The sequence below is a fragment of the Cyprinodon tularosa genome, unplaced genomic scaffold (assembly GCF_016077235.1).
Source record: "Cyprinodon tularosa strain WSP-4 unplaced genomic scaffold, ASM1607723v1 ctg642, whole genome shotgun sequence".
NCBI lineage: Eukaryota > Metazoa > Chordata > Actinopteri > Cyprinodontiformes > Cyprinodontidae > Cyprinodon > Cyprinodon tularosa.
The window spans coordinates 666,602-689,345 of record NW_024039388.1 but is presented as its reverse complement, the minus strand read 5'-3'; the positions used below and the strand labels follow the sequence as shown (position 1 = coordinate 689,345).

The window sequence follows — 22,744 nt, the reverse complement described above, 5'->3', positions numbered from 1 at the left end:
AATGCAAACCTTACATCAAATAAGTGCAATCTTAAATTTCTGTGCTACAAAGGGACAGACCTCCATAATCAGTAGACCAAACTGACACATTTAAGCAAGTAATCTTTGATTTTATTTTTTCATTTTGTATACACAAGTGTAAACAAAAAGAAATTTTGTTAAGTACAGCTCTTTAGAGTTTGAATTTTTTTAAAGTGCAGATAAACAGCAGTGATAAAAACATTGTGATGAAAAAATTATGTAAGCATATGACTGTATAGTTACAGTTCCATCAGTTATTTTCTATATAACCCATTTTACAGTAAGTAATCTTATCTAAAACACAAACTCTTGAGGTGACATATTTTTAATAGTGATTAAAATATATGCAAATGCAATAATTCCCTGGGCTTGTCTTTTGAGATTTTTTTTTATCCTATTGCAGTTCAATATGATTTCCTACAGCAGCGCAGATTTAAACGGGAATTATATTTTAATTATAATTATAAACAATTGTTTTGGAAACTATATTTTTTGTTTAAACATGTTTTGGTGCCGATAGCAAAGAAGAACAAACCTGACAATAGCCAGATGCATGTCTCGTCAGGTTGTCAGGTTAAAGAAGAACATCTCTCAAAAGAATCAAACAATTTAAAGTGGATATTTAGAAAAAAAAGATAAGTTTACAGTGTATTTAAAATCTACCCCTATGTTTTTTTTTTCTCCATGACGGTCGCCAAACTTGACGTCAGACTCCTAGAATCTGACGTAATTTATCCGCGACACCGCTTCAATCTGCCCGTACACGCTGTCGGCGTTTGTTTTGTTTTTTTTATTTAAAGAGATTTCTCTATTATGAGCTCCAAACGACCGCAGAACGAGAGCGGTGAGACAGGAGGGAAGAAGAAAAAGAGGAGCAGCAAGGAGACCGTGGAGCTCTGTGGAGCTGTGGAGGAGGAAGAGGTGAAGAGAGCAGTGAAGGAGGCATGGAGGAGCAGGGTCCACTACAGCAAAGGTTAGGGGAGCAAACCGTGTTTATTGTGGACTGATGCTGGTTCTGATCACATTTGTGGTGCCATTATTAACTCAATCCAGTGGCACTTCCTAGAGGGACAGATGGGAGCCAAGAATTAGGGAGGGTACATTAGAAACACTTTTTTATTTTATTTTTTGGATTAATGTTGGGCTTTGACTACTTTTCCCTATGAATTTGTGTAACATAGGCATCATGACCTAAATCCACCATCTCTCAACATTCTTTAAAAATAAAACAACACATGGAGGTAAAAATAAGCGCCTTCGTTTGATGTGCTCACACGTATATAGTTTATAGCCAGCATTTCCACTTTGGTGTCAATTGTGCAATGAACATTCATAAAGTCTCGTCATTCAATCAGATGCAACTTAGTGACGTTCTTTGTAGAGTAAAAATTTGTTGTTTTAGGTTTTCTTTTTGCTTTTTAAAATCCAATAAACCTTAAATCTTAGTCTTTTATTTTCTCTCGACATTTTTGATTAACTTGGGATTCCATACTGACACATGGAGTCATTGGACTATAGATCAGGGGTTTCAAAAGTCAGGGTTGCAAGACACCAAGTGTGGGGTCACATTTATTGTGATATGAGGTAATATAGAGGGCCAAAAATTATCATGAAATAAATAAATATACTATAAAATAAGCTGATGGGATATTGATTTATCTGAAAGGTATTTATCAATTTAATACATGATTCAAACATTAAATGTGCACTAAAATGCACAATTGAATAATTAAATATACCGTAAGATAATTAAAATGTTTTTTTATTATGAATTAAATAGTTAAATGTAATTAAAGAATACATTTATTTTAAAATGAATATAATTCTTTCACTTTTTTGTGTTAATAATTATATTGTGAAGTGGCTAACTGTATTTTTAGGGAATCACCAGTCTGTTAATGTTAATTTTTGGTTGACAGGCTGATGTGTTTGGGAACCTCAGTTCCAGATTATCTGTTATGAAGGATTTATAGATGCAGGTTGCACCAGCAGATAATCCTAAAGTATCTACTTTAGTTTTCAAAAGATTGAATTCTGAAATATGAAAACACTTGACTGACTTCTCCATGTGGGATTATTGTCCAGGGGACCTGCAGTTGGACTGCCATCCTTTCCCTCACTGCATAATCAAGAACTTCCTCAGGAGCCAAACATTTGTTGAAAGCCTACAAAGAGAGCTGCTGGAACTCAACTTCAATGAAAAGTCAAATGATCTGTACAAGTTTAAACAGGTAACCCATTCATCATACTGGTTTATTGAAGTAGATATGTTTTTTCTTTTTCGTTTTGATAATCTCGTCCTCCCCCATCTCTTCAAGTCAGATGATCTGAAGAAGAGAAAGGAGCCACACATTGCAGCAGTGAGGTAACAAAATCAAATCTTACAGGTTTTTACGGGACATTAAAATTTATACAAAGTGGCTAAATGTGTTTAGAAATGTTTCTAGGGCTCTAGAGTTCTTGTTTCTGTTCAGATGTGAGGTTTAAACAGGAGACGCACAATGAGACATTTAATGGTTGATTAATCTCTTTGCTCCAGCACCAGAGCTTATCCTTGATACCAGAGACATAAACCTACTTTTACTGTTATCAATCTTTCCTATCTAAACCTTTTACCTCTTTACACCAGTGTCACAGAAGGTGGATTAATGATGGCTGAATTCAGCTAAATGTCTCCTAGATGAAAAGAAGAGACTTCTAGACACTTTAAAAGGAAAAAATCCCACTGATTTTATTACCATGCTTTTCTTGCAGTTACTTTTTCTAATACAGAGATTATTTCTACATGAAACTTTAATTTCTTTTAATACAGTTGCTGCTATCCTGACACAGATTAAATTGTTTAAAGCACGGCTCACCAGTAAAAATAATAAAAATAAATATTGGTAACAAAAAAAAAAAAAAAAAACAATGTTCATGTTTTTATTCTTTTATAACTGCTTGAAAAAATGCTGATCCAGATATTTAGGTTTCACAAGAAAAAATGACAGTAAATGAAACATTTACTAATAAAAATAAAAACACAAAGCTTTTCTCTTTTTCTGTGTAAAAAAGGAATATGTGGAATTTAGACAACAATTTTGTTTGTTTTCCATTTAGAGTAACAAAAAATGAAATTAATTTAAAACAAAAACAATTACAAAAACAAAAAAACTGATCTTCTTTGCATTTCTAAAAGGAAAATCAAGCAACCCAAAGATACATTGACCTATGATGAGCAGCAGTTTGGGAGTCCCTTCAACACAGAACCAACCGAAGTTAGATCAAAATGGCCTCAAAATAATTGGTTAAAGCCTCCATATGATTTAAGTAATATGATTTGTTTGTTGTTTTTATTTACACACACATATTGCCTGTTTTTTTCATTTACAGATTTTAAAATGTATTATGTGAGATTAGTGATCTCGTCCACCAGGGGGCGCCAAAGATTACCTCCTAGTACCCAAGGAATAGTTTCTTGTGTTAAAGTGATTTAATGAAAAGGGGATGCTAAACATTTATAAAGGAATTGTTTGTAACTTAAAAGGAGCAGAGTTAAATCACAACAGGTAGTTGATGATAGTGAGGGAAAAATCAAAATTTTCACCTGGAAAATCAGGTGATGCATGCTGTCACTCTTTAAGAGGGTTATTTATAGTCTTTTTGTTTCCATAATAGCTTCAGGCCTCAGAGAGAGAGAAAAAAAGCCCTCTCTTTCATTTTCATAAAGGATTTTTATTTTTTAAATTAGGCTGTATGTGTCTTTGAGATTTAGATTTTTAACCTGATCAAAAGATAAATGGCCAAATTTTAAGTGAGATTGTGATCTTCATGAGGCTCAAAGAAATGTATATAAAGGAAATTTGATCCAGAACTCTAAAAAGTGGTCACACCCATATCTCAGCACATTCTTATAATAAGGAGCTTAAGTTTGAAGGAAGGAGCTTCCAAAATATAATAAAAACAACATTTTGTTTGTCAGTTAAAAGAAAACCATAAGAGACTGACTATAAGCTTTCACACCCACTAATATAATCCAGTCTTGGGGATTAAATGCTGCGATTAAATGTACAATAAGAGATGCCCCCCCCCCCTCACCTCTGTCTGTGATCATCTATAATTCATGCCGCAGCAAATGCCATGGCAGGCTTTTTGGGCATTTCAACAGTCATCCTTTTATAGTTATGGAGGGTTTCTATTGAGTCCAATGTGAAATGTTTCTGCTTCTGTAGGGGGGCCCTGTTTGGGCGTTTCCGCTCCTGGCTCGGGGACGTCCTGGGCGTCGAGCTGGAGCCCACTGTGGATATTTCTTGTGCTAAATATGAATATACAGGTGAGACTTACCCAAAAACCCAGAGAATCTGAGAAGGTTGTTGCATGTGGTTTTTAGTTTTTTATTATATCTTTAAGATGTTCTTTTGTGCCATGATGATGAGCTGGAGGGGAGGAGGGTCGCTTTCATTCTGTATCTTGTGCCTCCATGGCAGAGCAGTGATGGTGGCACCCTGGATCTGTACTCCACAGACAGTAGGTACCTCACATCCTGTGTGTATGTGGGTCTACAGCTGTATTGTTACATAACAGCTGCCTTTTACTATCCTCAGGTAATTTCCAGCCAGAGAGAATAGTGAAGTCCCTCGTACCTTCTTGGAACACCCTTGTACTGTTCGAGGTGTCTCCAGTATCTTTTCACCAGGTGAGTATTTGGGTTTTATTAAGCCATGTTGGTTAAAATAGGAGGGTAAGGTGACGTGTTTCTGATTTTTTTTTTATTTTTTTTTTCTGCAGGTTTCTGAAGTTTTATCACGAGACAAGTGCCGTCTCTCCCTGAGCGGCTGGTTTCACGGACCTTCTTTGGAGCGTCCTCCTCGTTTTAAGGAGCCATCCATCGTGAAGCATCCTCACTTACCGAGAGATGTGAGTGCTTTGGGAAACGGTGATAAGTCGTATTTTCAGGCACTTTCATTTTAAGGTTTCCCATCGATTTTGTTTGTTAATCTAGCTACACACTACATGCACCATATTAAAAAGGAGTTTTATTCTATTGAAAATCAAACTGACACTTGATAAGATTAGTGGCCAATTCTGCAGATTTTTCATATATCTAATTTTAAAAATCTAGCAGATATAATTGAATCTGTTGCAAAGGAGGCATCTCTTAATGAGGCATTCAAATGTGGATCTGCTGTTGTGCTTTTGATTCTTGTCCTCTGCTTAATTGATGGCTGGAGATTGTTTTGAGGATTCCATTAGGTCGTCCAGATACTTATACCATAAAGCAGCCCCAGATAATCACACTACCACCACCAGGTTTCACTGCCAGTATGATGTTCTCTGGTTATAACGTGTTAGATTTATGGCCCATGGAATGAGACACACGCCTCCCATAAAAAAAAAACCCTTCGTCTCGTCAGTCAGCTGAATATTTCCACAAAAGTAATGTTGTTGTATTATTCTACAACAAGATTACAAAAGTTCCCCCAAATGTTTGTAATCTTGATACTCTCCCATGGCTGATAGTCTATCTTGTCACTAGATTTCAGGTGACTGGCAGTAATCAGGTCTGGGTGTGAATGGTGAATATTAAAGAGGTAAATTCAGACCAAGGTTCGCCTTTTAGCCTAATAAATAAATGTATTCTAAAACTTCATGTTTTATTTATTTATGGCTGGGTGATTAGTAAAATAGATTAATTGTAATTTTAATATTTGGTAAATTTATTTTAATTTTTTTTCTGCTTGGACTTCCATAGCTCAGAGTGACATCCGTTCATCAGTTGGACTTGGAAATTTTTGGAATTTTTAAGCCCTATCGCCCAGTCCTATATTTAAACAAATTCGTGTTAAAAGTTTGTTTTAGTATGTGATTGATTTAAGTATAATGAAACAAGCAAAAACAGAAAAAGTGTGCAGAGAAATACTCATCTCAGCACTGAATGAAATGACTCAACGATCCTCTAAAGTCTGCCTTTTATTGCTCCTGACAGGAAGCTGTCCTGTTTGAGTGGATCAATCCCCTGTACTTGGATATTTCTCATCAAGAGCAGATTCAAACAGAGTTTGAAGACAGCTCTGAAATACAGCTGAAAGATTTTTTAAAGGTAACACCTCTGCCTTCCTCTCCACATTTCATCTTTCCAGGTTTTCCTCCATGTTTATTGTCACATTTCTTTCACAGGAGGAGAAATTCAGGGAAGTGAGGGAAGCTCTGCGACAGAGTCGCATTGAGTGGATGAAGAGAGGTCCGGCTAATAAAAGGTGAGAGGTTAGACAGACGGGATGTTTTAGCACCATAGTAGTGGATTATCATGCTTAATCTTATTCCAGGTGCTATGAATCAGCATCTCTGGACTCTCTGCCTGAGTGTGTAAACGAGTGCTGGGAGCTGCTTCGCTCGGAAGCCTTCTTCTTGCTTCTCTCCAATTTTACTGGCCTCCATCTGCACTACTTGTGTCCGGCAGACGAGGAGGACGAAGAGACGGAAAAGAAGCACGATAACGAAGAGGGAGAGGTTGCAGGAACATCAGCTGAATCATCCACAGCTGGAGCGTCCAATGGAGGGAAAAGTATGTGAAAGTGTGGGTTCAGATTTTAGCTTAGCTACGGGTTTGTTTATGTGCTGGGATCTTTGTTCTTCAGAGCTGAGCACACCGGTGTGTTGTGGAGAAGTGCGTCGCTGGTCTCATGGCAGTTACACTTTGTTGCATGATGCTGAAGCTGCACAGGCAGAGTACGCTCTGGACCTAATCCTGCCCTTTGGTTGCACAGGTGAGTCACACACATTAACAGAGTAAGAGGAAAGACTTTCACTGTAACACTGAATTCATGTCTCATAGACTGGCAGACAGAGTTTGGGGGTTCAACATGTTATGTTGCCAATGAGGAGGATGAAGAGGTGAGTGTCACCTTTTTTACAAAAGCAGATACTTGCATATCACATGTGGGTATCGTTAATGGACTTCCATCATCTTACAGCTTCTGACTGTGTATCCAGAGGAAAACTCCCTCGCTCTTGTCTACAGGGACAAAGAAACACTCAAATTCGTCAAGCATGTCAACCACAGAAGCTCCCATGTGGACAGTTCCACCTGTAGGGAGTTTTATGACTTTTCTTTTGTCTACTATGAATAAAAATATATTTATCACTAAATGCTGGAGTTTTTTTTCCTCCATTTATATCAGGATGTTTATTGACAAGTGGAATTTGCTTTAAATATAGAATTTTATACTTTAGATCAAGTCTTAATATTATATGCATAAAATTGTGTATTTAACAAAATATTCAGACATTCTTAACTTCATCACTTTAATCTTGAGCCTGAGCTTTAGTTTATATACAGCTAAATGAACCAGAAAGAACTTTTTTTTTCTCCTATAAATTGTTCAACGAGACAACCATGAGTTATATCCTCTACAAATATGGTTTTTCACAGGATGAAAGTGAAGGAAGCCATTTATGTTAAGAGAAAATCCCCTTAAACAGAGGGGGTGAACTCAGGTTTTATCTCTCAAAAACCTACAACACAGCCATAGTTGATTCCTTCCTGCTATCATCTTGATCCTCATGTCTATGCGGGGGACCAAGACATTTCGCCTGGACAGCCATGCCAACAATGCTCCTAACGACTCCCCTTTCAGACGCATGGGCCTGTACTGGGTATTGCAGGCTAACAAAGACCTTAGTGACGGACGCGTTCTTCGTGTTCAATTTGCATGTTTTCTAAGCAATAACAAGGCTTTTTTTGAGCTACTCAATAAAGCTTGGAACTCAGCACTAATCCAGACATTTGAATGGAATGAAAAATCTTCCTGGATTGGAAGTAAAACGTCCTCAAACTTGAGAAACAAAGTCTACTGGTCTTTTTTTTTTTTTTTTTTACGTTTCTGTAATTTTCACGTGATATTTTAAAGAGGAAAGCCAGAAGAAGATGTTATCAGTTTGCTATAAACCATGAGACCAAAAGTCGATATTCTGCAATTTTGAGATATCTCTGCCTTACAAACTTCAATGAAATGCCTAAACTAGCTCTCTAGTAGTAGTCAAGCTATGCTAATGAGCTCTTGCCTTTATGCTACTTATTTAGCACTACTTAAACTATTTTTTTTCCTTTAGAAAAAATAAAAAAATAAGTAAGAGTAAAAAAGTACTTTGTAAAATGGCTATCCAAGTACTGAGTAGTATCTGATGTACTGTTTATGTAATCAGGCTGACAGTTTAGGGAAAATTCTGCTCTTTTTTTAAGCATAAAATAGAAAACTAAAAATAAAAAGCATGATTAGGTTGAAACGTAAAAAACAAACAAACATGAACTTATAATATCCTAACAGTAGGTAATGCGTATAGCTAATGATACAGAACTTCAATCAACGGTATATACTGTTTACTGTATTTTCACCTAATCTGCAAACACCTGTAGTTACTTCTAGTACCTGGAGTAAGCAGAAAAGTTTACTCAACTAAATGTAACTTGCGACTGACCACCTCTGCATAAATTTAAATTTGAGAATAATACTCCCAACCTTTAATTTTTATGCAAGGGTAGAAAAGATGTATTTGAAAGAACAATAATTAAAGGGCTTAAATCTTTTCTCTTTAATGGAAAATTAATTATGCACAGTCCTTCTAGGAAATGAGGGAAACCCCAGACATTGTAATTACACTGTACAGTTCTTCTCTGGCCAAATTAATGGGACAGACAGGATGTAGAGAAAGTTACAATGAGGCAACATTTTAACCAACGGTGTTGTCATGTCAATATACCCAACCAAACACGTGATTTTAACTCTTCTGTACTGTTTGTGGTTAGCTCATTTATTATATATTCTGCTTTATTCTATACAGATTGTTTAAAACTAAAGACTCACTGATAAGTTTCTTGTTTTGTTTTACACAAACTGGAGAACCTCCTTCTTCCTGTCAGTTTTTTTTCTCAACACCGTGCCGAATCTGACCAATCACAAGCAGCCTGGCTTCCCCTCAGCCAATGGGAGGCCAGGAAGTCATTTCTATGTCAAACAGAATTTTGTCAAGAGGAAGCACCGCCGCACAGCAGAAAAAAGTTATTTTCATTCGAGGTAAGTATGTCCGCATGATACGTTTTACCTCACAGCGAATCAGTGATGGATAAAGGTTGAAACTGCGAGTTTTTATCAGTGTGTTTTAAGCTCTTCAGTGATAATTTTACACGATGAGAAAGTAGTTTTTACTGCTGATCTGCGTGAGGTTTACTACTACTAGCATCTCAACGACAACGACGTCAAAACAACCTTATAGAGGCGTGAAACACATGGTTTCTGACTCGATCTGCACTCAGTGTTATTATTAAACAGTTATACTTCATAACAAGTAACTAACTTTCACTGTAACCTAAGATTACTTGTAGCTGTGGGTCAGCTTGTTTAGCATTCACTGTTAAATGACCACAGAGAGCTGTTTGTTTTGTCTCAGTAGCCTACAGAAAGTAACAGTGCAGCCAACAGATTTAGAAAAAACAAGCTAACACATAAATGCTACAATTCCAGTATCAGTGAAATTGGAAGTGCATGATCAATAGTGACATGTATAGTTATCTAGCAGAATAATAAACTGTGTATAGCTGCCGGATTTGAATGCTTAAATCTATTTCACAATTTCTTACATGGTACCCACAAACTGTGATGCTTTGCTATGAGATGGAAAGGACACAAAGTAAAATATTCTGAAATAAAAAAAAAAAGGCATTTTTTTTAACCAATTTTTACAAATTAAAATATGCAAAATATGTGGAATATGTTCAGTAAGTATTTTTTTTTTTTGTAGAAACTTTTTATTTTATTTTATTTTTTACATTGAAAGCTGCAAGCCTTTTTTTTTTTTTTTTTGGTGATATGCGTCACTCTGTTTTGCATGTCTGGAGACTCACATTTAAAAAGATTTGATTTACCAGTCTGATGTTTAGACCTGGACCAGTGCTGTAACTATTAATCGGATTAATCCTGATTATCGATAATTGAAATAATCATCAACTAATGTGGTAATCGATTAATTGTCAACTGGAGTATAGAGACCCTAAAACATAAATTTAGCTCAAAGCAGTAATTATACGAAGTGCTTCCTCCTCAAAAAAAAATAAAATAAAATAAAAAATAAAAAATATATATATATATTTTTTATTTATTTTTTTGTGATTTAAGATTAAAGATAACTTAGTCTGTCAACATGCTCTATCCAGGACTCAGCAGTGTCCTGGAAAGAGAAAATATTTTAGTTTCACCTGGTTTAATTCTCAAAAAATTCTTCTCTGAGGAACTTTTTTCTGTCAGATTATTTATTGATTACTTGAAAAAATAATCAGCACATTAGTTGATTTGCAAAATAATCTTAAGTTGCAACCCTAGTTTCAATACATAAATATATTTTAATCTAAGCCAAGCAATTTCGTGTCCGACTATGTTCAGGATTGTTTTGTTGCTGTAGGGTTGTTCCAATGGTCACTATTAAGTCTTTTCTTCATCTGTTACGTTATTTACGGTGTTCTACTGTCTGTAGCTTTATCCATATTCCTATCAGCTTCGATCTCCTTTGTAATCCTGTGCTGATGCCTCTCATAGAAAAAAGCACAATAGATGATTTTGTCTATCACACACATTAAAAGATTCTATCTTTATTAGGGAACAGAGTTTTACACCCAAGTGCATAAAGTGTAAATGTTCATTTGTAGTGTGTTAAGAAACAGCTGGAGATGGTTTCCCCTCTAAAGATGATTAATGACTAATAAATAATTAAACAAGGCTGGAAATGAAACACTGAAAATGGATAGATTTTTGTCCACAGAATAAGGGAGGTTTTATCACTCATTTCGTTCCATAATTTGAAGTTTTTAAAACTTTTTTAACATGTCCCCTGTTTAAACACATCAGCATAGATCCAAGTAAATCACTTTAATTCAATCAGTTCAAGAAAGAGTACCCAAATGGTAAGGTTTGCAGTCTGCTGGCACTATCAGACGGGGACTTAGATGAATGTAATCACCAATGTACATTAGGATAGTAGATGCCAGCCTATTAGAAACAAATTAAAGATTCATAATGGTTTCATTTGATCTAAACATATACAGGTGCTGGTCATAAAATTAGAATATCATGAAAAAGTAGATTGATTTCAGTAATTCCATTTAAAAAGTGAAACTTGTATATTATATTCATACATTACATACAAACTCATATATTTCAGATGTTTATTTTGTTTAATTTTGATGATTACAAATGACAACAAATGAAAATCTCAAATTCATCATATCAGAAAATTAGAATATTGTGAAAAGGTTCAAAATTGATGGCCCCTGGTGCCACACTCTAATCAGCTAATTAACTCAAACCACCTGCAAAAGCCTTTAAATGGTCTTTCAGTCTAGTTCTATAGGCTACACAATCATGGGGAAGACTGCTGACTTGACAGTTGTCCAAAAGACGACCATCGACACCTTGCACAAGGAGGGCAAGACGCAAAAGGTCATCGCTAAAGAGGCTGGCTGTTCACAGAGCTCAGTGTCCAAGCACATTAATAGAGAGGCGAAGGGAAGGAAAAGATGTGGTCGAAAAAAGTGTACAAGCAAGAGAGATAACCGCACCCTGGAGAGGATTGTGAAACAAAACCCATTCAAAAATGTGGGGGAGATTCACAAAGAGTGGACTGCAGCTGGAGTGAGTGCTTCAAGAACCACCACACACAGACGTATGAAAGACATGGGTTTCTGCTGTCGCATTCCTTGTGTCAAGCCACTCTTGAACCACAGACAGCGTCAGAAGCGTCTTGCCTGGGCTAAAGAGAAACAGGACTGGACTGCTAGTGAGTGGTCCAAAGTCATGTTCTCTGATGAAAGTAAATTTTGCATTTCCTTTGGAAATCAAGGTCCCAGAGTCTGGAGGAAAAGAAGAGAGGCACTTCATCCACGTTGCTTGAAGTCCAGTGTAAAGTTTCCACAGTCAGTGATGGTTTGGGGTGCCATGTCATCTGCTGGTGTTGGTCCATTGTGTTTTCTGAGGTCCAGGGTCAACGCAGCCACATACCAGGAAGTTTTAGAGCACTTCATGCTTCCTGCAGCTGACCAACTTTTTGGAGATGCAGATTTCATTTTCCAACAGGACTTGGCACCTGCACACAGTGCCAAAGCTACCAGTACCTGGTTGAAGGACCATGGTATCCCTGTTCTTAATTGGCCAGCAAACTCTCCTGACCTTAACCCCATAGAAAATCTATGGGGTATTGTGAAGAAGAAGATGCAATACACCAGACCCAACAATTCAGAAGAGCTAAAAGCCACTATTAGAGCAACCTGGGCTATCATAACACCTGAGCAGTGCCACAGACTGATCGACTCCATGCCACGCCGCATTGCTGCAGTAATACAGGCCAAAGGAGGCCCAACTAAATACTGAGTGCTGTACATGCTCATACTTTTCATGTTCATACTTTTCAGTTGGCCAACATTTCTATAAATCCTTTGTTTTTATTGGTCTTCAGTAATATTCTAATTTTCTGATATGATGAATTTGAGATTTTCATTTGTTGTCATTTGTAATCATCAAAATTAAACAAAATAAACATCTGAAATATATGAGTTTGTATGTAATGTATGAATATAATATACAAGTTTCACTTTTTAAATGGAATTACTGAAATCAATCTACTTTTTCATGATATTCTAATTTTATGACCAGCACCTGTAGATAGTGTGGAGTTCTCTATGCAGTCGAGCTTGGTATTATGCTCAGATAACAGTGGTGATTTTATTTCATTGTCGTTTTTCAAGTTTGCCCTGGGGCTGTTTTTCTTGCAGTTTGTGTCTGTTTGCCCATACAGGAAGTAGTTCAGATGTCACTCAGACTATTACACTGATAATAAGAAAGTTTTTCCTTATATCAAGTCTGGAATAACTGGGTTGGAAAATAACACCAATGTAGCAAGATAAATAGTTTGACAAAAAAATAAAAAAATAAGAGAAACGAGAAGAAGAAGGCCACACTGATATCCAGAAACCAATAGGCGAAAACTGAAGAGTTCATTAATTATTCATTTGATACTTCACTCATCTACTTACTTGACTTCCTCTCTTCTGCCACTGGGATATTTACTTTAATGATGAGGTTCATTTAAAGGATGCATTCTGACGTGAGCTTCAAGTCTTTTTTAGAAATGCCCCTCCTTAAGGTTCTCTGAAGCTATAATATCAAATTATCTTTTCATGAAAACATCATGAAAGGACATAAGATTTAGGTCGTTTTAGAATAGGTCTCAAAAAGGTATTTATATGTGTTTTCTTCTGGAAACTATTAGTTCTATAGTACCCCATTAATCACGCCATTTCCTAAAATTTTGTCCTAAAATTTAGTAAGAGACTAATATTATACTAATAAAGGTTTTTTTTTTCTGGTGAGGCTTAATAGTGTTAAATTACCATCTGTATTTAACTTCCATATCATGACAAAATGCCCACTTTAAAAAAAAAAGCCTCTCCATTAATAACTTGAAACAATAGATTCAGGTGTGTGTGTGAGCGACAGAGATTGCTGCAGCTCTGGGTTCCATCTGCTGCCTCAGGAAAAGCTTTAGGAGTGATTAGACTCCTCTGAAGGCCACCTGCTAGTGCACTGAACACTGAGTGCTCCATGCAACAGCTGGAGGTGCACTTCAAAACCCTACCTCCACACAACAACAAGTAACAACAACGCTAATGGAAACATGCACACTGGCACATGTCCAACCGGTCTCTATGGGCTCAGTGCACCTCTGTATATAAAGAGAGACAGGGAGCTTGATTAGACATTGCCCTGCAGATGCCCTAATTAACCTCACCTGGCACCAGTCCCTGGCCAGTCTACCCCCTCCATTGTGCTGAGCAAAAACCACACCCCGCCACTATTGTGTCACGGTTGGTTTCCTGCTCAGTGTGATCCATTTACAGTGTAAACGTGTCACAAGTTTGTCCCATTAAGGCTGCAAATAGTTGTCGTCTCTGCCATAAAATGCCATAAAAACAGTTGTTCACCTCTCTGATTTTTGCTCTACTTGTCAGGTCTGTCAGTGTAGGAGGACAGCCTTGTGATTTACTGCATTCACTAATTCGTTGACACACAGAAGTGAATGCTGTCAGCGGACTTCCATCAGAGTAAAGGTGGATGAATAAAAATGTTCATCACAGTTTTCAGATTTCCATTTGTTAAATATTTTGATAACCAACCGTTGCTGCAATTTAATTAAATTTAATGTTTTGCATGAGGCTATTTGTACTAACATGTAAACAGGGTGTTTGCAGATGGTTATAATTCATAAGTGGCTGTTCTTCATTTTTTAATGAAAAAATACTGTTTTCCTTTTAAGTTATTTTTAAGAACAAAGAGTTGGATACAGCCACATTCATCATGTTTGGGTTTTTGTCCATATTCTTCGAGTTTTCATTTAAAACGGTTTACTTTTATTGCATTACATGACCGCTTTGCATGAAGACTAAAACTAACTCATCCTAGAGTAAATAAAAAGCATCCATTCAGAAACGGTCGACTTTCTCATAGCATCAGATATATTTAGGCGCATCAGTGTTTATAACTCCTACATTTCATTATGATTTCAATCAAATTTGTATTACTGACTCACTCTAACTCAATTTGAGACTGTTTTGGGGAATGACATACCCTGTGTCTGAGCTTTTTCTACATAAATAGGAAAATATTCAATAACAAAAATAATAGTCAGTCTGAAGTGTTCATGTTTTGGAAAAATCCCCCCTTGTATCAGATTCAGATACTTATAACTGATGGGCTTGGATGTTGCCAGCTGCATGTTGCTACACACGTGAATTCATTTCCGATGCCGAGCCCTGTCATGAGGGATGCTCATGGAAACATGTCTGAGCTGCACAGCCGCTGGCAGCAGCCCAACTTCTAGGAAACCTTAGGTCATTCTTGCTCTCTTCTGCAACAACAGCAGGTGACAGACAGGTGCTAATGGAGGTCAGTGTACCTACATGGAGGGTTTGAATAGCTACCTTCAGCAGCTTATGCATCACTTTTTCTTTCCATTACAACATGGGAAATAAAAAGCAGCCTTTAAACCTTACTCTGATTAAGGACTGTGTCCTTCGCGTGTGCAGAAAGCACCTGTTTCAATGTTGCAAACACAAACAAGCTAAGCACAACAATATGAAGGATGTTACAATCTCACTACTCAGCTAGAAACCACCCCATTCAACCCTACTCCTGTTTTCTCTCCTCTTCCATATGTAAGGGATGTTTGTTTTCCTTTATTTTCTTCACTCCGTCCCACTGACGACAGCTGATAAGCATCATAAGGAAGCTTGATTGCTAATTTGTGAGCGTTTTCCCATGTGAATCAGATACTTTTGCAGCTGGAACGTCAGATGATCTGTCCAGGGAATCCTAGAGGTAACCTTTTGGCAGCAAAAGATAAGCGATACGTTTTAAGCTCCCAGCGGTCGTGTAATCCTCATACAGCTCATGCAGCTGGTGAACTAATCTCACAGTTTACTTTCAGAGTAGATAGGATCACATAAAACTGCACACTGGCTAAGTTGTTAGACATTCTCCCAGGTCTAGTTGCCAAGCATGCAGTGTATTAGTGAAATATGAGGAAATGCATTATAATCCAGCTCAGAGCATGCTGGTTCAAGCTGACAGCGCTGAGAGGGACTGAGTCTTTGCAGGCTCCAGTGGTTCATCCAGGGTACAGGAGTTAGAGGTTGTACTGGGGGAGGGGATAAATGAGATTAGGATTGTTTTTATGTAATGAGGGTTTTCAAAAGAGGACGGGGGGGTAAACCAAAAAAGTTAAGGTGGACTGGGGTCACATCAGTTGAGTCCTTTGAGAGCAGTGGCATATTTTAGGTATGGTTATGAGACACATTGCCTCATCTTCACTACTAGAAATTGGTGAGATGGTTGATCAACTTAGGTTGCTATGTAGCGCCGAACTCAATCCAGTTGAACAACGAGATGGTAAAATAAAATATTACTAACACTGCTAATGATTCCGATAGGTTTGGTGTTTTTTTGTAAGTCAAGTCATCAGAATCCTCCACCACTCATCTGCATAGACAGTTAAAATTTGTGGCTGCTTCTAACTCTTCAGCAGAATTAGATTGGGTAAAGAAACATCTATTGCCGCTACCCATCCCCCCAACCAAAGTTGGTTTTAGGCAATCGTTGCAACAGACTAAGTAGCAGCAGACGCCATAAGAAGCAATAAGAGCTTGTACACTGCTGTTGTTCCTCTTTAATAGACGAAATTGTGGATGCTGGCCAAACCGATGTGAAAGCAGTGGCTATGTGTGCATCCTTCTATACTGACATGTTTATTTTGGTTTGTTTGCTGGCTTGGCAGCTCTTGCTTTCAATACAGCTGTATGTGCCACCTTAAACCATAATGCTGCAGCGTGATTGGCCGACCGAATTTGGTTCGATCTCGAACATCCATCCATCCATCCATCCATCCATCCATCCATCCATCCATCCATCCATCCATCCATCCATCCATCCATCCATCCATCCATCCATCCATCCATCCATCCATCCATCCATCCATCCATCCATCCATCCATCCATCCATCCATCCGCAGCTTTGCCTTGGGTCTATCTCCATCTCACAGTTAACTTAGCCAGCTGAAGAAAAGCCTCTCTGCACCATGCAGATGGTGTTTTTAAACGAGTAAACAGTTATTGCTTTGCCCCACAACTAAACTCCTGCATGTATGAAAAAAATGTTTTGGTCTCATCCAACCAAGGTCACTTCTCCTGGAAGCAAGCTGTATTCCCTATGACCTGTAGCAAACTGCAAGCAGGATTTCTTTTGCCGTTCTTCCTACCGGCTGTTCTTTTTTATGTGGAGTGCACAGCTAATAGCTGTTGTGTCAACAGATTTTCTTATCTGATTTGAAGATCTCTGCAACTCTTCCAGATTTATCTCAGGCCTCTCTGCTACTTTGCTGATTAATGCCCAACAGTCTGTCAGTGTTGGTGTATGTTCAGATTTCTGTAGCCTACTCCTACTTTGCTCCTGCAAGATGCTATTTGTTTCCTAACCTTTTCTAACAAACCACCTTTACTGAGCACAGATAAAAATGAATCACGTGTGCAGTCTATTTATAAATTAGGTGACTTCTAAAGACAATTGGTTTCATCAGAGTTTATTTATGGGTTTCTAAGTAAAGAGGATGAAGCGCAAACGTGTGTCTTTTTATTTGTAGATAATATTAAAACCTTATATGCTCTCATTTCAGGTTAAAAATACTTTAAAACAAAAACATGTTGTGAACATTCTCAGTTTAGACAGTTATTACCACGCTTTTATCAGTTTGTTTACCTCAGTCTGATCGTACTGTGTTCAGAAAATGGCGGACAAGACTGTGGACGGGGGGGCGTGGACGGGATGTGCAGTCATGTTTCTGCAGTCACTGGTTCCTGACGTGGACCTGCTCACTCTCTACAAAGACCAGCAGGGAAAGTTCATAATTTTTAAAGTCATCAAGCTGACTCTTGGAGGTAAACTCATCTGGGTTGACTGGGGCAGAAACAAAAGAAAGCTTTTCCAGGCTGTGACATTAATTAATCAGTGTTTTCCACGGCCAGATTCTGCAGGAGGTCTGGGAGGCTATGAGATCCTAAAGGTCCATGATGCTGAGCCCTTCCTGGGGGTGGAGGTGAAATTCGTGGATGTGGCAGCATGTCAGCAGTTCCTGGAGAGCTACAGCTCCGGAGCGGTGCGTCAGTCCCTTTCCCAACACGCCTGCCGGCTTCTCGCTGTTCCTCAAGACTTCACTGTAGAAACCCAGCTAAAGGCTGGGACCCAAAATCTGGATCTGTGTCTGGACCAGCTGACTGTCTGTCTGCAGCATATCCACCTCTCACAGGTAGGCTGGGTATCTGTGTTTGACCTTTTGGAAAATGAGTGCTATTTTCTTCATGTCAATAATTCAAACAAGTCTAGAGATGGTTGGTGTGTAAGGTGACTTTAAGAGATGTGTTGATCTGTGTTAGCCGGGGCGCCTGCGGGATGAAGAGATTGAACGTCTGGAGCAGCAGTTGCAGAACCAAGCCTTGGGTCCCGCCCCACAGCCCCCCACAGTCACACAGGAAGAGTCTCCGCTCCCCAGCAACTGCTTCAAGTTTCAGAACAGAGTGTTTGGTGAGTAAAGGCATTAGTTTTAGGTTTCCTACCCTGCTTGAGGAAGTCTTAAAAAAAAAAAATTAGAAGTCCAGTTTACAGGTAGGAGAAAGATGAGTGTGTGAGTGATTTTATGTAAGACTACATTTCACAGAAGATATCCACATGTTCCATCCATCCATCCATACATACATCCGGACATCGATCATCTGTAAAGTTTAACTGTTAAAATAGCTGCAATAAATTCATATTTTATTCCCTGTTTAAAATATAAGTTTCTTTTAATCTGGTAAGGTTTTCAGATCTGTTGGATAACTTGGAAACATACAGTGTTTTTTTTTTTTTTTTACTTTTCACCTCTAAGTTATGTGTTTCTTGATGTAAAAAGTTTAGCTTTAAAGCCAACCTCAACGACAACAGCAAACTGTCCAATGAATGTTTCCTGAACATCATCCATTTTGTTTTATTAGATCTTGTGAATTTGTTTCCGTTTCCAGCTGATTCTAATCCAGTTGATTGCTACTCATCTGTGTTGAGCAAGATTAGTTGGAACAGACCGAATCAACTAAAATTGATTTAGTAGCTGACCTTTAAGCCTTGAGTTGTTCCAAAAAACATAACTTCTCATTTAAATACAAAGCACTCTTTTTCGGGGACCAATTCTTAATGGACATGGTCAATTTTATTTGATGAAAGATGAAAAAAAACATGTCTTTTATAGCTGTTGAAAACCCAAAACAGAACACACTTTTGGTAAATATTGAGACCTAATGAGCTAAGATAATAGCAGCCTCATCTCCTCTCAGATCAAGCCTGACCCTTTAAACTGGTTGTTTTGATTTTGCTTGCAGGCCTGCAGCTACTTGTTTGATTTGTTTTCTCATAAGAGTTAATTGCTGCTGCTGTCCTCTGAGCACCAACTGCTCTGCTCCAAACATACTCATAGCATCTAGCTGAAGAGTATAAGCTTCAGCCATGTCCAAAAGATTTAGTGGTGACTCAGATGCTGTGCATTGCACAGTTTACACCTTCAGTTTTTGTGAAGACAAGTTCTGTTTTACATAGATCAGATGCATGTTGAATTACAGTTTATTTTTGCCTTCTAATTGGTCAGTCAACTGTTTTTAGGTGTATAGTGCAGGGTGAAATTGCATTATTAATTTATTATTACAAACTGTGCAGCAGCTGTGCTAAAAATCACCTTTGTCTTGTGTTAGCATTGGTCATCTCAAAATAAAAGTGTGCACCCATGATTCCTTTGAAATGAAACAGCATCACATGAATTACATTAGTATTCAAGAGGTTGTAGTTGAAAGGGTTTTCTTGATAATCCAAAACTAAAATTAAGGTGCAAATAAACTGCTTTAGAAACTGCAAGAAATCTACCGAGTACCTGGATGGGTAGGAGTATGGCGCATAATCATGTTTCCGCCAGTGCAGATCTTCTTAGAAATTGGCATTGAGAATCTCAGTGAGGCGAATATTTTTCAAATAACAACCTGGCTGTGAAAAGGATGCCGCTGTCCAAGAAAAATATGACGAACAAAGTAAAATTTATCATGAGAAATAAGGGATAGGCAGCATTAGGGCTGGTACAAAGTTATCTTTTCTAATGATTTATCTTGCTTTTGTGAGACATCTGGGAAATCATTTATAGGGAGAGCAAAAGATGAGAGCTCTGTGTGGTTGCATCTCATTGATGGAAGAGGTTTGTTAACAACTTTTTCCAAGAAGAATCTTAATGCATCAAGAGTGGTGATAGAGACCTCTGCCAAGAGCAGCTTTCTCTAGACACAGTTAGGTGAGCATCTATTTATTATCTAGCATGACAAAGCATCGTGTTAGATAGAAAAACATGATAATGAGTGCCTGAAAGTTTATAACATTCAAGTTTAAATCCTGCTTCTAGGTTGCAGTAAGAGGGGCAGTCAGTTCCCTGGGTCAATGTCAGTCAGGGTTCGGTCCAGATGTTGAAACCAGGTATACCAGAATGATGCTGAGTCAGTATTTATTTATCAGCTGGCCTGTAAAAAATCCTTTGATGTGTGTTTAAATTGTTCACCTGTATATTAGAGTTGACTGCATAAAGCCCCTATAATTATTCAACATAGATCGGACTGTACCCACAAAAGTATTTTTTTTCTTTTTTGCAACAAGAATTTTCCTGTTTGAGAAAAGGCAATAAAGCTCTTCTCAAAACCCTGTTTAATTTGTCAAAAAATAACAGAACTGTAAACCTATCGAGAGAAAGCTGCAAACTAACCCGAGAACCAGTTTGGTTTGCTGTAGTTGTCCTTCAAACTCGAATCCTTAATATTTCACTCACTATATGTCACTGAATAGAGATAATAGAGATAAATAAATGCAGAGACACCATAATAACTTCAAACATTTTAACATAATGAAGGCAATCCGAGGGGATGGTACCCTCTTATGAAATGGGGATTTTCATTGGTGAAGTATTCTGGGTAAAGCTTGAGGTTTCCACACAGTTTATGTAATAATGCTCAGTCAAATTTACATTATTGTTTCTTTCTTTTTTTTTTTTTTTTATCCTTTATGTTCACCAGAGGACCGAATGCTGACACCGGCAGATGTTCAGAGCTTTTCAAACGGAGTGGGCCGTCAGTGGAAACATGTAGGGAGGGCCCTGGGGAAGAGCTGTCGCGCTCTAAAGGGCCCCGCCATTGACAACCTGGCCTATGAATATGAGAGAGAAGGGCTGTACGAACAAGCCTATCAGCTGCTCAGCCGTTTCATCCAGGCGGAGGGGAGGGCGGCCAAGCTGAGCCGACTGGTCAGAGCTCTGGAGGACAGCAAACTTACCAGCTTGGCTGAAAATATGCTGGACATGCATCCCAGAGAGTAACTGTGTGCAAAACAAAAACCAAAACTGAGGTCTGGGTTCCTCTGTGGGAATGGAAACATTCTCCCACCTGCTTTATCATTCAGAGTAGCACTTCCTGTTCCACTCACTTCTTCCTCATGTTTAAATCAGAACCAAGTATGTGTGATTGTGTGCGATTTCACAGGTTGTGTGAGTGGGATTCAGATCGGCATGTCGTAGTCAGTTTTTTTGGTATTTTTAGTTTATTTTGTTTATTTGAAATAACCTGTCATCACTGTTAAGAGAAAATGCAAGCAGGAGTTTAATGCACTGTCTGAACTGTTTTTATCATGTCCCCTTTTTTCCCGTGTTACATATCAGTTAAGAGATGAAATCTGTTGGGTCCTGCTTCTAATCGCGACAAAAACGGGAGGATATTGATTTTTTTTTTCTATGAAATGGGTTCTTGCAAATTAAATGGTTGTGGAAAGAAAAAGGCTTATGTTTGTGTTTGATGCATTAGTGTAATTAAAACTAACAACACAATTTTGTCTAAATTCCCCCAGGTGTAATTTGGTGTTAATCCTCCCGGTTCAATGCCGTCACGCAGTCACTCACACACGTGCCAGTTCAGTGTAGGACTGAATCAGTGATCACCAGCATTGTTGCTGGATGTCTTTGGGTGGTGAAATCACGCCAAGGGAGCTCCATAGTTGAGGTGTCAGTGCGTAGCCGTGTGGGGAGTTTGATCTCAGCCTGTGGACAATAGATGAGACGAATGGAATGGGTCTGTGCAGGGTGAACTGCACAGTCCTGTCCCACCCCCCGCTCTACCGTCCATCCTGATGTGATTGCTGGATTAGAAGCTTTTATCAAGCAGACTAACGGCTTTATGGTATGGGCCAACTCCAGTATGGACATACAGTTGTAGCAAGTGATTACAAGAGACATATCCCTGCTTCTTCTCTCTGTTCTGCTCATCGACATGTCATATCTACACACTGTTTATATACACACACACACGTTTGTGTGTGTGTATATATATATATATATATATATATATATATATATATATATATATATATATATATATATATATATATATATATATATATATATATATATACAAAACTTGTTAACTTGTTTTTAATGAAACAATGGTTACAGAAAAACCTTGAATCTGACAAAAGTAACAAATGCAAATAAGAAAATGAAAGTCATATTGCTTTTAAACCTACTTCAGCAGAATAATAATACATTTTTTTTCTAAAAAGGACTGGAAAGAAATTATTGTTCACTTAATATTTGTTGCAGAACCTTTTGAGGCAATCACTGCAATCAAATGATTCCAGTAACTGTCAGTGAGACTTCTGCTCATCTCAGCAGGTATTTTGGCCAACTCCTCATGAGCCAACTGCTTCGTTTGTTTCAGGTTTAAATGGTGCCTTTTCCAGAGGGCATGTTTCAGCTCCATCTAAAGAGGCTCAATCAGATTTTGATCAGAACTCATAGAAGGCCACTTCAGAATAGTCCAATGTTTTCCTCTTGGCCATTATTGGCTGTTTTTAGCTGTGTGTTTTAGCTCATTATCCTGTTGAAGACACATTGCCTGCGACTGAGACCAAGCTTTCTGACACTGGGTATTTCTCTCTAGAATTCCTTGATAGTCTTGAGATTTCATTGAACCCTGCAGAGATTCAGAGACCCTGTGCCAGATGCAGCAAACATTACAGCCTCCCCCATGTTTCACAGTAGGGAAAGTGG

At 38.0% G+C, this 22,744-nt stretch overlaps 2 protein-coding genes across 2 annotated transcripts; both read left to right on the top strand.

Moving 5' to 3' along the window:
- The first annotated feature begins 734 nt into the window (after nt 1-734).
- ogfod1 (2-oxoglutarate and iron-dependent oxygenase domain containing 1) lies at nt 735-7,149 on the top strand. Its single transcript, XM_038308649.1, has 13 exons — nt 735-994; nt 2,107-2,252; nt 2,340-2,386; nt 4,233-4,333; nt 4,411-4,527; nt 4,605-4,696; nt 4,789-4,917; nt 5,987-6,100; nt 6,178-6,257; nt 6,327-6,565; nt 6,639-6,767; nt 6,836-6,894; nt 6,975-7,149. Exons 1-13 carry the CDS (start codon nt 835-837, stop codon nt 7,128-7,130), a joined length of 1,569 nt encoding a protein of 522 aa, XP_038164577.1. The 5' UTR covers nt 735-834; the 3' UTR covers nt 7,131-7,149.
- A 1,849-nt stretch (nt 7,150-8,998) lies between these two features.
- tradd (tnfrsf1a-associated via death domain) lies at nt 8,999-21,476 on the top strand. Its single transcript, XM_038308605.1, has 5 exons — nt 8,999-9,074; nt 17,378-17,531; nt 17,619-17,899; nt 18,027-18,174; nt 20,724-21,476. The coding sequence occupies exons 2-5, from the start codon at nt 17,381-17,383 to the stop codon at nt 21,020-21,022; spliced, it is 879 nt and encodes a 292-aa protein (XP_038164533.1). The 5' UTR covers nt 8,999-9,074; nt 17,378-17,380; the 3' UTR covers nt 21,023-21,476.
- The last annotated feature ends 1,268 nt before the right edge of the window (nt 21,477-22,744 follow it).

Bases quoted from the DNA above. Each gene is read 5' to 3' on its own strand.
- ogfod1 (XM_038308649.1), top strand. From the start codon at position 835: ATGAGCTCCAAACGACCGCAGAACGAGAGCGGTGAGACAGGAGGGAAG. The intron at 4,697-4,788 runs GTGAGTATTTGG...TTTTTTCTGCAG, and splicing joins CTCCAGTATCTTTTCACCAG to GTTTCTGAAGTTTTATCACG. The intron at 6,101-6,177 runs GTAACACCTCTG...TTTCTTTCACAG, and splicing joins AGCTGAAAGATTTTTTAAAG to GAGGAGAAATTCAGGGAAGT.
- tradd (XM_038308605.1), top strand. From the start codon at position 17,381: ATGGCGGACAAGACTGTGGACGGGGGGGCGTGGACGGGATGTGCAGTC. The intron at 17,532-17,618 runs GTAAACTCATCT...TTCCACGGCCAG, and splicing joins CATCAAGCTGACTCTTGGAG to ATTCTGCAGGAGGTCTGGGA. The intron at 18,175-20,723 runs GTGAGTAAAGGC...TATGTTCACCAG, and splicing joins GTTTCAGAACAGAGTGTTTG to AGGACCGAATGCTGACACCG.